Consider the following 11420-nt stretch of genomic DNA (forward strand, 5'->3'; position numbering starts at 1 on the left):
AAAGCAATGTTGGGTTTTCATTTTTCGGTTGTTGGAGGTTTTAGTTTTTCACCTTTTCCGGGCTTGATTTGAAGCTAAAACACCCGTTAGTCGTCCCAAATTAACGAAAACCTTTTCCGGGCTTGGTTTGAAGCTAAGACACTCATTAGTCGTCCCAAATTAGTGTCGGGTTATGATTGTGTATCATATATGTGTTACTGACTGTTCAACACTTATGAATAAAGAAGGTAATGGTTCTGAACACATGGGTAGAAGCCTAAAAGCAAGGTGCCATGAGCCCAACTGTTTAAAGTTTGTACTTGAACTTAACACTTGGATTTACTACCTAGTTTGGACTTCATCGGACACGGCCTCAAAGAGATAAAGACGTGAACATGTCTAGGTGTGCTTAACGTGCCACTGGTCAGGAGATATTGTTGCTCCCATGCAGACATGGGCAGACCTACATATGTAGATTTGTCTATAAAAAAATTTGGAGTGAATCCATATACCAAAAGGGAACAGTCTTACTAGTGGTAAGGAGTTTGAATTCCAAAATGAAGGCTATAGGATCGAGGCCGGTCAAAGGAGGAATCTATTTTTTTTCGCATGTGTGTATTGCCATCGGGTAATATTCGCTTGCCTTGGAGAAGTAAGTAGGAAATGAAGTGGTTTTTAGAAATGCTATATTGAAAATGTGTTTTGCTCAAAACTTTGCTTGGTTGCCTTAGAATTTGTAATTTTCTTTTAGTTTTATTCTTTTCGTTTGTAACTAGGGTGTCAACTTTCTGGCTAGATACATTGTAGACGACGTTATCATTTAATAGGGTGCCCATTTTGTGATTAAGACAGATCACATGAGTCTCAAATACATTTTCGAACATGCTCAATGGAGATGGCTACCCAGGTTGTTGGGTTATGATTATCGTATCAAGTACAAAAAGGGAGTTTCTAACCGTGGATCCACGTGTGCTAAGATAGTAAACAAAAGAATATATATTTTTCACTTTAGGCATTTAGAATGGTTGAGCCGCCCTTGCCCAACCCAAATATTTCTATGTCCAGTTCTATGAAATTATAGCATCGAACCAAATGAAAAAATTTCTGAACCCGTCACCACATGCATAACAAAAACCTATTTAATGAAGCACAGTTTTGAATTTGCAGACATCTACTAATGGCGCCACGCTTTTCTCTGCTACCTTCTTTCTTCAAACTCACCAGAACCCATTTTCAGAATCCAAACCCATATATCAGATCACCTGTTACCCGACCCGGATCCCTTTTCTTCACGGGCTCAATAACCCCAGCAAACGGGTCACAATTCCCATTTGCCCAAGGTCAGTACCCTTCAATTTCATCTTTAAACTTCATTCCTTTGCTATCAATAACTTCCAAAACCATTTATTCATAAATCCCAATTAAAATCTCTATGTTATATGGTACATTACTCTGTCCTGTTATCCTATGCACGCCAACCGTTTGTGAAAATGCCTGAATGAATTTGCAGCATCAATTCGATCATACGCGAAAGGAAAACCGCCTCATTACGATCTGTTTGGCAACGGGAAGCCCGGGGACAAGAAATTTAGAGAAGCGTGGGGGAAAGAACTCGATGAAGACGATTGTTTATGGACCGGAAGCGAAGGCGAAAGTGATAAGGAAACCGATAAACACAATCTTGATAAAGAAATCAATAAAATGAAACAAGAAGCAAAGGCTCACGAAGATCTCATTGATGCTGATGACAGTGATGAGTTACGAAGCGTATGGTCGGGCAGTGATGAAGAGAAGACGTTATGGACCGGCAGTGAATGTGATGATGACGATGATGTTCCTACAGAACCGTACCCTAATGAAAAAAGTGATCCGTATATTGATAAATTATTTGAATTTGATGAAAAGCCTAAGTATCGGACCATATCCGAGCTGTTAAAATCAGAGCAGGAACCGGAAGAGTTATCACCAGGAAAGAAGGCTAGAAAACTTGCGGTTGAGAATGCGTTAAAGAAGCTTAAGAAAGGAACCGATGGACGTTACATTAACGTGTGGGAGGTTATGAGTGATTTGGATATTCTTATTGGCGCGTTTGAGAATATTGTTTCCGGGCCTGAGTATGAAGAGCTTCGGAAGGATGGCCCCAAGAAGTTGAATATGGAGTTTTTTAAGGATATACAAGCGCGTATGAGAGACCCGAATTATAAGTATTCACCTGAGTTGAAGTTGAAACCGAAGAGCAAAGTAGTACCGAGAAAGAAATGGCAAAAGGCAGAGTCTAGACGGAGGAAAGCACGGAAGCGTTAAGGTTTTGTACCTTTGTTCTTTAGTTTTATGGCCTTTGTATGTGTTAAACTTTATATTACTGGGTATTCTATGATCATGTTTGTTAAATTTATTATGATATTTCATCTTACTAATTGAATTTATAGAGGGATAGAGTTTTATGAATGTTGTAATCAAGTAGCCTATAAACGAACCAAACGATTAGTGAATTTTTCAAGAATTGTTCGGCCGGAAATTCGCTTATGTTCATTAATTTAATAAACGAACAAACAAACATGAACACATGTCACGCTCTTTCATTTATGTTCGCTAACCTTTGTTCATTTATACATTTAAAATAATTATGCTCATTACAATTTAGTCTAATATTATCAAATGAAAATATCACTTCTTACAAGTTACAATCTAGTTTAATTTTAATATTTTTTAGGCCTAACAGATTGATATTCACGTTCAGTTTTAACGGCTGTTCAACAAGAACCTTGTAGGGTTTCCAATCATACCAATCGTATATGTAATCGGCAGTTATGTTTTTGTTTATTTAGCAGTTACTATTGTGCTAAATTTAATCATCTCTTTAGTTACAGGTGACCACACTGAATGGCCACATTATGACATTTCGTGTTATATGTCGGTTGTGTATCATATCATGTTGCTAAAAGAGTTTGTAGAAGGATAGATAGATTCATGAACATGATAACCAAGTAACAAAAACATGCTTGTCTAGACATATCCGATCATCTCAGTATCAATATCAATACGAGTCTGATAAAACAACTTACGAGTAACACTACAAAGTTCAGATTAAGCTAGTCATAATATATGGTATATGATTAGTAGTAGCGAGCACAATAACCATGATAAAACATAGGATGTGCATGATTAGACATCCATGTTACATGTTATCATGCACCATGGCATTTCCCATACTACCGTTCATGTTCATCATTGGTAAAGGATGATACATGGGCATTCTTGCTTGATGATCATGATAAGTTAGCATTCCACCATTAAAGCTTCCTCCGAGCTGATTTCCTTCTAGATCAACAAAACCCGACCGGTCATTCCATCCCATGTGGAGATGGTTACCCATATTCATGCTCTGTTTCATATACCTTTCAAAAGACATCTCGTCCTCAAGGTTTCTAGGATAACCAGGAGTCAACAAAGGTTGACCTTTTGGATCATTTTGACTCATGATCAGATTTTGAACCAGGTTTTGGTAGTTTCCATCATTTAGAAATGTAGAAGTTTCCCGGTCACTAGATGGCCCAAGTTCTGCGTACTTACCAGATTTCACCAGCTTCTTGATTAAGGTGTTGGGGTCAACATTTCCAGAAACGTTGACTTTTTGTTTATCCGAATCTATATCCACAGAGTAGACTCCTGCAGCCATAATCCTAACTCAGCAATCAGACACAGTAATATATTTTAAACTTTCTTCATATGAAAGACGCCAAATAATGTCTCACTTAGGCTTGTGAACGAACCAAACAAACAATCAGACATGAACAACTAAACGAACAATGTTTTCTTGTTCGTGCTCATTTTTTTAAGAAAATGAACGTCTTTGTGTTCGTGTTCGTTTATGTTTGTTTGTAAACAATATAAACGAATGGTTCACGAGCATAAACAGGCAATCAAAAATGAACATAGATGAACGAACATATCTAAGCAAAAACCAATCAAACATAGCAATGAACATAAATGAATGCAAACGAACTAATATAAACGAATTTAGATGAACGGACACAAAGGAATTTCATGACTAAAATGAATAACAAGACATGTGTTCATGAACGGTCCACTAAAAGTTGTTCGTTTACACTTTACATGCCTAGTTTCACTGTATTTTATTCCATTATCTGATTTCTAGTCCTTCTTCTTTATTGTATTTCTGCAGCAGCTAAAAAGCTAAAAAAATAATTTTTAAGCATGGTCAACATAGAATAGTCAAAATAGTTACTGTCATCATGAGCAATAAAGTCTAATTTCTCTTTTATGGTGAAAACAAACAAAATATATAAAAAATAACCGTCTTCAAAGAAATAATGGTCTAGATTTACCTTCAATTTTTTTGAGTATTTTCTTGACTTTATTCTTGCATCCATCACAGTGAATATTAACTTTGAGTGAAAGAGTCTGTTTATGCAAGAAAAAGAAGGTAGCTAATATTAAAATAACAAACCAGAGCAGCAAGAAACACATATCTTTATTAACATTTATGAAGAAAAGAAAAGAAGGTAATACAATGGTGACCTTAATCTTTAATATCTGGACATGCTGTTCATTTGTTGACATTTTTTTTGTTCTGTTCTTCAGCCTTTGTTGTTGTAACTTGTAAATGTTTTTTTTCTACTTTTAGAAAGTTTTTGAGAGTGAAAGGTTTGTACTCAAATATGTGATGATACCAAAAGAAGAAGAAAAGCACACTAAGGATATGTTGAGAGAGAAATGGAGTGTAAAGTTGTGAGATTTGACCAGGATTAGAAGGGTGTACCGCCTGCAGATTTTTGGTTAATATTCTTCTCTCTTATGATTATTTTGCATATTTTTTAATACAAAATATGAGATTTAATGGCTTTATTGGTATCTTATCTTGCTTGATGGCATGGGTAAAATACTTAAAACCAAGGTTGCAAAAGTCGCTAGGCGGACTCTAGGCGGCCGACTGGGGTGTTGGGAGTACTCGGCCTTAGTCGGTGAGTACTCGGGGATGGCTCACCGAGAACTCGACCTAGGCGGGGATTACTCGTTGAGTACTCGGAGCCTAGGCGCGATTTTTACAACCATGCTTAAAACTATTAAATTTGGTGGTTTATGACTGAAAGTAGGGTTCCAAGCAAACCGGACTGAACAAGGTCTTGTTCATATTCATTTGCTAAGCTTTTATCGGACAATTGAAAGGTTCACGAACACCCATCCGAAGAAGAATTTCTTTTTCTGCTCATTCATTAAGGAAATGAATTTATTCGTAAATGGTTCACAAACACAAAGAAAGTTTTATTTGATTTGGCTAACCGATAATGGTTAGTCTCAACGGTTCGCTCCAAAAACCAAGTGTGCGTTGGTGTGTTTTTAAATTTTTTTTATATTCATGTGATAATTTTAATTTTTACATATAAGTTAATCACATAAAACTCATATATATATATATATATATATATATTTTTGTTACATAGTTAATAATTTTGTTTAAATCTATATGACAACTGACAAGACTAGAAAGTCACTAAAAAATATTATGACCAAACAATTGGTCCAACGGTAGCCCCATGATTTTTTTATGGGAGGTCGTAGATTCGAGTTTTCCCTAAATCATTTTGTTCCTGGTTAAGCCAATGAGTTTTTTCAGTCATGGGTTTCCTCCTAGTTGGGTGGGCCGGATCATCACACTATGTTCTTTGGGCGAAAGGAAAATCCGGCCTTTGCTGTTAAAAAATAAATAAAATAATATTAAAAACTTTTAATGAACACACGTAAACGATCATTAACGAACATAAATGGGCGTAAATGAACACAATTGAACGGACATATCCTATGCTCCAAGTTTGTTCATTTAGTTAGTCGAACGAAATTCAATGTTTATGTTTATTCATTTATTATATGAATGGACATAAATGGGCTTTTCAATGAACTGTTCACGAATGTTTCACCGAAAGTTTTGTTCATTTACCTCTAGCTAAAAGTGGTGTAAGAAATTTTTATATCTGGGAAATTTGAAATTTTATACATCTTAATATCTCTTCATGTTAAATTTAGATTTTAGAGTGGGTAAATATATAGCTTCTATTTGAACTATTTCTTGTTCACCTTTCTTTCAATCAGTCACCAATCAATCAAGTCAGCCGTTCTTTGGTAAAAATGATTTTTTAATTGTTACTTTTTTTTTTCAAACATTTCATAAAAGTAACCAGATGACTTATTTAATTGGCATTTTTTTTAATCAAAATAACTCTTCTTGTATGACTTATTTCATTGGTCATTGAGAAAGGGGCTTTTCTTTGTTACAAACGGAATGGTTTCTATTTCAACGGTATAAATGTCCATATCGGTGTGTAGACGTTTTTTCTTTTTCTTAGTGGTTAAGAATTCTAGTCTCGTGATAGACAAATATAAAAAGGTTCTACTTCAAAGACCGCGCCACTCGTAAGCAAACAGTTGAGAATCAAATGTATAATATCTCAAACCTAGGACCAAAACCATAACATGAACACATTAACTTTATACTCCTTTTATGTAGCTTTTAATTATCCTTGAATAATCCTTTGGAATTGAGGAAACAATTGAGTTGCTGTTAGAGTAATGCTTGTGATTTAATCATTAAATAGAAAGAAAAAGATCTTCAATTAAATCTAAATTACACACTAAGGAAAAACAAATAGCAAGGTTTAAAAAACAAACCATATAATCAGAAATTGCAATCTTTAATATCTACATACTCAGAAAACTTCCATCACTTAAAATTATATATATGTTCTACTATAACATAAACAAAAATAAATTCAAAACTCAAAACAAATCATCATTTTCCACATAACCCTACTACATACATTTCCTAATTTCCAAGGAAAAAAAACTATAGCAAATAGTCTTTTGGTATTATTAAACTTCACCCAAATCTTCAGTGTTCCATATACAAACCTCCAAATTCAACTCCCCAGAAGAATTCAAATACGTGAAAGGCACCAAAAGAAAATCAGATTGAGTCACACCCTCAACCCGACCCGGTAAAGTCTGCGTGTACGACTTCAACTTTAACGACGCGTCTCCTCTTTCCGACACAAGACAATACAGAAACCGCTCATTATTATTGCTTGGGCCAATACACGTTACCATAACTGTATGACCAATATTTTCTGTCCCTTTATTAAGTAAAAACAAAACACCGTCTTCTTCGGCTTGTAGCACAAGAAACGCTTCGTTCATTCCTAACGACACGGGTAACGGGGAGTTATATTGAAACCGCCTCCCGGAATCCCAATGTTTTGAGCTGAAATGATATGATAATTCTTGAAACAAACCAACGAAATTGCAGTTGAGAAGTGGGCACGAGCATGTGGGTTGACCCGATTGACTTGTGTACATGTTTGTGTTTGTATATTCTAATGGATTCTTGTAGGCGTAATTGTCAATTCGCATAGGTGGCGTGTTGTCGTTTTTGTACGCGAATGGGACATTTTCCTGCAGAAATTTCAAATTATGTGTCATATTATTTCATAACAAGAATAATATACAAGTATGGTCCCTGTGGTATGTGCATATTTCAGTTTAGGTCCTCAAGTAAAAGAAAGTATAACACTGGTCCAAACTTATGCATAAACGTAACACGAATAGCCTTTGACAACCTAACCCAAAAGCTCTTTTTCGGATAAAAATTTATAAAATGACTAAACTACCCTTGTATTTACCAGGTTTTCATCCTGTCGAACGAGAGTGCCACGATTAACTCTAGCAGCCACCTCTCTTAACGGGAGTACATCAACATGTTCCCTGTCAGTTAAGGATAATAATCCTAAACCAAGACCTCTCTCCTTGCAAATCACCTGAACATAGAAAAAATATTTAAACTAACAATGATAAAGATAGTAGTTTTGCAAAAATCATCAAAAACGGATAAATGTGCCAAGTATGGATGTTCTTTTTGTATATGATTTCTGGGATTTGTCCAAAAATGAATCTTTATTAATCATTAAGTTTATTTGCAAAATATCAAAAATGGGTTGTTTGCAACAACAGGCCATGTATAATGATTTGAAAAGTAAAATATACAAATATACAGTATATATTAGAGGTGACAAGTTGGGTGGGTTTCAGTAGGGAAGCAAAATGGGTTCAGGTTGAAATGGTCACTTCTAAGAACGAGTCAAGGTCATATTGGATCGACTCAAAAACACGTTTATTACAGTAACAATATAAATCTTTATTTAGAAAACAAATTAAAAGGTTGTATCCACTTAAAATAGACTATAGGCAACTTTCAACCCGTTCACCTTTAGCTAAACACTTTAATTTGACCCGTTAGTAAATGGGTTGAAAATTGAAATCGCCACCTCTAAACTATGCACACACATTATTTGGATGTTCTGAATTATCCTCATCTTATATATATATATATAAATATAGAGAGAGAGAGAGAGATATCCGGCTTACCTCTCCACGACCGTAGCCACCAAGCTCTTTCTCATGTTTCTCTCTCTCAGAAATAGCTTCTTCTGTCCACAAAGAGACACACGGAACATCAACCAGGCCTGGTTCACACGTTCCCACTATGGCAACACTCTCATAGTAGAATAACTACAAAAGTTAACAAATCTTACATTTCCAAATCAAAACTCACAACAAAAGCAATCACCAAAACACTAATAATAATTAAATTCCACCTGAAGAAACAAAAGACAACCACCAACCGCCCGTTGTTTTCCTTGCCTATAACGCGCCACCTCCCTAACTAAGCGATCAAGCAAAAACTTTGCCCAATTGTATTCATGAATCGAATCCATATCCGTTAAGATATGAAGAAACGAAGGGCTAACGTCTAATCTTGCAGTCGGGCACAAAAGTGTCCCCAAAACATATAATAAAAACGCCCTTTTGAAGTCATCTCCCGCTTCCGGTTGACTCAATGTTTCTTCAAGAAACCGAACCGAAATCCCTCGGTTTGAAGCGTTGTATTTTTGGCGCAATTCAACAACTAACTCATCGGGACCTGAGTTGACCACTTCTTTACCGGCTGCAGGTAATCCCATCACAAGTTGAACATCACGAGGGTTTAAAGGTATTCTTTCACCACAAATCTCTAAACTTCGCCTTATGGTGTTGAATCTTTCTAACAACCATAAACATAAGCTACGCCTCAAAGTTCTACATTTGAGATCAAGAAGACTACCAAATCCCATGCTTTTCACGGCTTCTTTTTGGTCATCCGTGAAGTGCTTCAACACGTTGACTAAACGACCAGGTGAACACCGAGTGACAAGATTCGCCTGCATCATTAAAACACATAAGTAATTAGTGAAAAGCCGGCATTTTCTTTATCAAACAGAGGCGTTGTGATGAAAAACTGACATAAAGTTACCTGCTTTCTAGGCTTAGGTTGGCGCGCGGGAGCAGAACTTAAGTAGTCGTTCCATACTTCACGGGCCCGTTTTGTGTATTTTGACTTTTCTTCTAAAGTCATTACCTTCCAAGCGTCCGAGGCTGCTTTTGTTGCCTAAATGAAGATAAGCCGACATCAAAAACAACTCCAGATAGTAGGCCTGTAAACTAACCGAACGTTCAATGAACCGTTCGATGGCAAGTTCTTTATTGAATAAATGAACGAATTTTTGGTTCATTTAGTTAAACGAATAGAAATCGTTCATTCATTTATGTTCGTGAACGTTTGTTTATTTATACCCGTTAACATATTCATCTGAACCTTTTAGCACATTCTCGTTCACATTTACTCTTAATTAGTTTTCACTCAGTTTTGTTTTTCATCTAGTTCAGTTATGTCCATTCGTTTATGTTCACGGTTCACTAAAAAACATAAACAAACATGTTCATTATTTTAACGGACAAACAAAAACAAGAAAACTCCGTTTGTTTAACTGTCCGTGTTTGATCTTATGCTCAGTTAAAGTTAAACAAACGAACACGACCATGCCCCCTTCATGTTCAGTCATCACAAATAAAATCAGATCCGGGATGCTTACAACTTTCAAACCAGAAGATTCAGGATGTGAAGCACTGTATTCCTTTATAAATTCCCGACTAAAGCATCATTCACAATCACACATGTCAGTTACACATACATCAAAAGCTAACACAATCAAACACAAAACAAGAAATAAAAAAGAAATCTTGTTATTACCTAAAATGTACCCACGAGCAAGCAGGCCGAGGCGTACCACCTTGCTTCTTCTTTTTCTTCCTCCGACTCCCTTCGAGTTCATGACCCGTAATTTCTTTTCTCTTAACCACCATGGAATCGCTTTCACTCGGCACCTATTTGCAATAAACCAGTAACATCAACCAGAAAGTTAAATTTACCAACAAACAAAACAAATGTTAATGTACCATCAACAACAACCAATAAAACAAGAAACTTTAACTAAAAGCATGGTTGTAAAAATCCCGACTAATCCCCGATCAATCGCTAGTCCCTACCCCACCGATTAGCTGCCGATTAATCACTATTTGATCAAACTCGGTCAAAATTGAAAATTTTATATATATATATATATATTTGTATATTTCAAAAACTACACATAAATTCCAATCCGATTAATCACTAGTCCCTACCCTACTGTCCGACTGACTAAAAGTTAAGATCTTCAATAGCTTAAAACTCATTAGCACCCAATTCACAAGATTCATCTAGTCTTCTTCTAATAGCTGTAACAGCAGTAATTGATCAACACAAACACAATTTCACGTCAACAAAAGCATCAATTTTTCAATTCAAATCAAGAATCAAGAGCACCCACATCTCATTACTATAAACCCATCAAAAAGCATAATTGGGTTACAAGAATCGATACCATCGGAGGGAAGATTTCAGGTCCTTCATCGAAATTGGGTGAGCTATCAGTAACCATGTGTACAATTGAGGTTAATTAGGGTTTCAAAAGAGGGAAAACGGGTAAATTAAGGGTTTTTTTTATAAAATTGAGTGTTGGGATCAACAATTTGGACCGAATCGGAAGTGGGTTTGCATCCGATTGCGGTGAAATTGAAGGATGAAGAAGATGATGATGAGAGCAGATGTTAAAGATTGATCGGACGGATGCATAGCTTCAAACGGCCCCTTATTTGCGTTTTACTGATGCTGTGTATTTTACATAATTGGTCCCTGTATTATGTATCAAGTTTGTTTTTTGGAGCCTTGGAGGGTAACTTGTTGGTGTGTTTGTTTGTATTTTGTATTTTCTATAAACATATATAGACCTCACACAAACATTACCTACATTTATGTAAATCTTGATATGTTATAGATTGTTTTGTGTTTGTAATAGTAAGAAACAAGATACATTTAGTTTAGGGTTATGCCAGTGACAGAGCACGTAAACATTAGAAACTTGAAATTCATCGGTGTCGTAAAGATGCATTTAGTGGCGTATCATTTTTTGAGGGGGGAGGGGGGTTGAAAGCGGGAGAATGATGAGATTTTATTT

The 11420-nt window shown here is 35.9% G+C and overlaps 2 protein-coding genes across 2 annotated transcripts; one reads left to right on the forward strand and one right to left on the reverse strand.

Annotated features, from left to right (window-relative positions):
- Positions 1-1156: 1156 nt before the first annotated feature.
- LOC143569532 (uncharacterized) lies at positions 1157-2503 on the forward strand. Its single transcript, XM_077055414.1, has 2 exons — positions 1157-1319; positions 1490-2503. Exons 1-2 carry the CDS (start codon positions 1157-1159, stop codon positions 2281-2283), a joined length of 957 nt encoding a protein of 318 aa, XP_076911529.1. The 3' UTR covers positions 2284-2503.
- Positions 2504-6712: 4209 nt separating this feature from the next.
- Positions 6713-11116, reverse strand: LOC143569526 (uncharacterized). Its single transcript, XM_077055411.1, has 8 exons — positions 10788-11116; positions 10118-10251; positions 9960-10017; positions 9341-9475; positions 8646-9248; positions 8416-8559; positions 7674-7808; positions 6713-7446 (listed from the first exon to the last, which is right to left on the reverse strand). Exons 1-8 carry the CDS (start codon positions 10842-10844, stop codon positions 6868-6870), a joined length of 1845 nt encoding a protein of 614 aa, XP_076911526.1. The 5' UTR covers positions 10845-11116; the 3' UTR covers positions 6713-6867.
- Between the last annotated feature and the right edge of the window lie 304 nt (positions 11117-11420).

The sequence above is a fragment of the Bidens hawaiensis genome, unplaced genomic scaffold (assembly GCF_021521415.1).
Source record: "Bidens hawaiensis isolate Kalapana, Puna unplaced genomic scaffold, B.hawaiensis_p1.1 tig00024527_1, whole genome shotgun sequence".
Classification (NCBI taxonomy): domain Eukaryota; kingdom Viridiplantae; phylum Streptophyta; class Magnoliopsida; order Asterales; family Asteraceae; genus Bidens; species Bidens hawaiensis.

Coding starts and splice junctions, on each gene's coding strand:
- LOC143569532 (XM_077055414.1), top strand. CDS start 1,157: ATGGCGCCACGCTTTTCTCTGCTACCTTCTTTCTTCAAACTCACCAGA. Junction 1,320..1,489: donor ACAATTCCCATTTGCCCAAG/GTCAGTACCCTT, acceptor ATGAATTTGCAG/CATCAATTCGATCATACGCG.
- LOC143569526 (XM_077055411.1), bottom strand. CDS start 10,844: ATGGTTACTGATAGCTCACCCAATTTCGATGAAGGACCTGAAATCTTC. Junction 8,560..8,645: donor GTTGTCTTTTGTTTCTTCAG/GTGGAATTTAAT, acceptor TAACTTTTGTAG/TTATTCTACTATGAGAGTGT. Junction 7,447..7,673: donor TTCGACAGGATGAAAACCTG/GTAAATACAAGG, acceptor AAATTTCTGCAG/GAAAATGTCCCATTCGCGTA.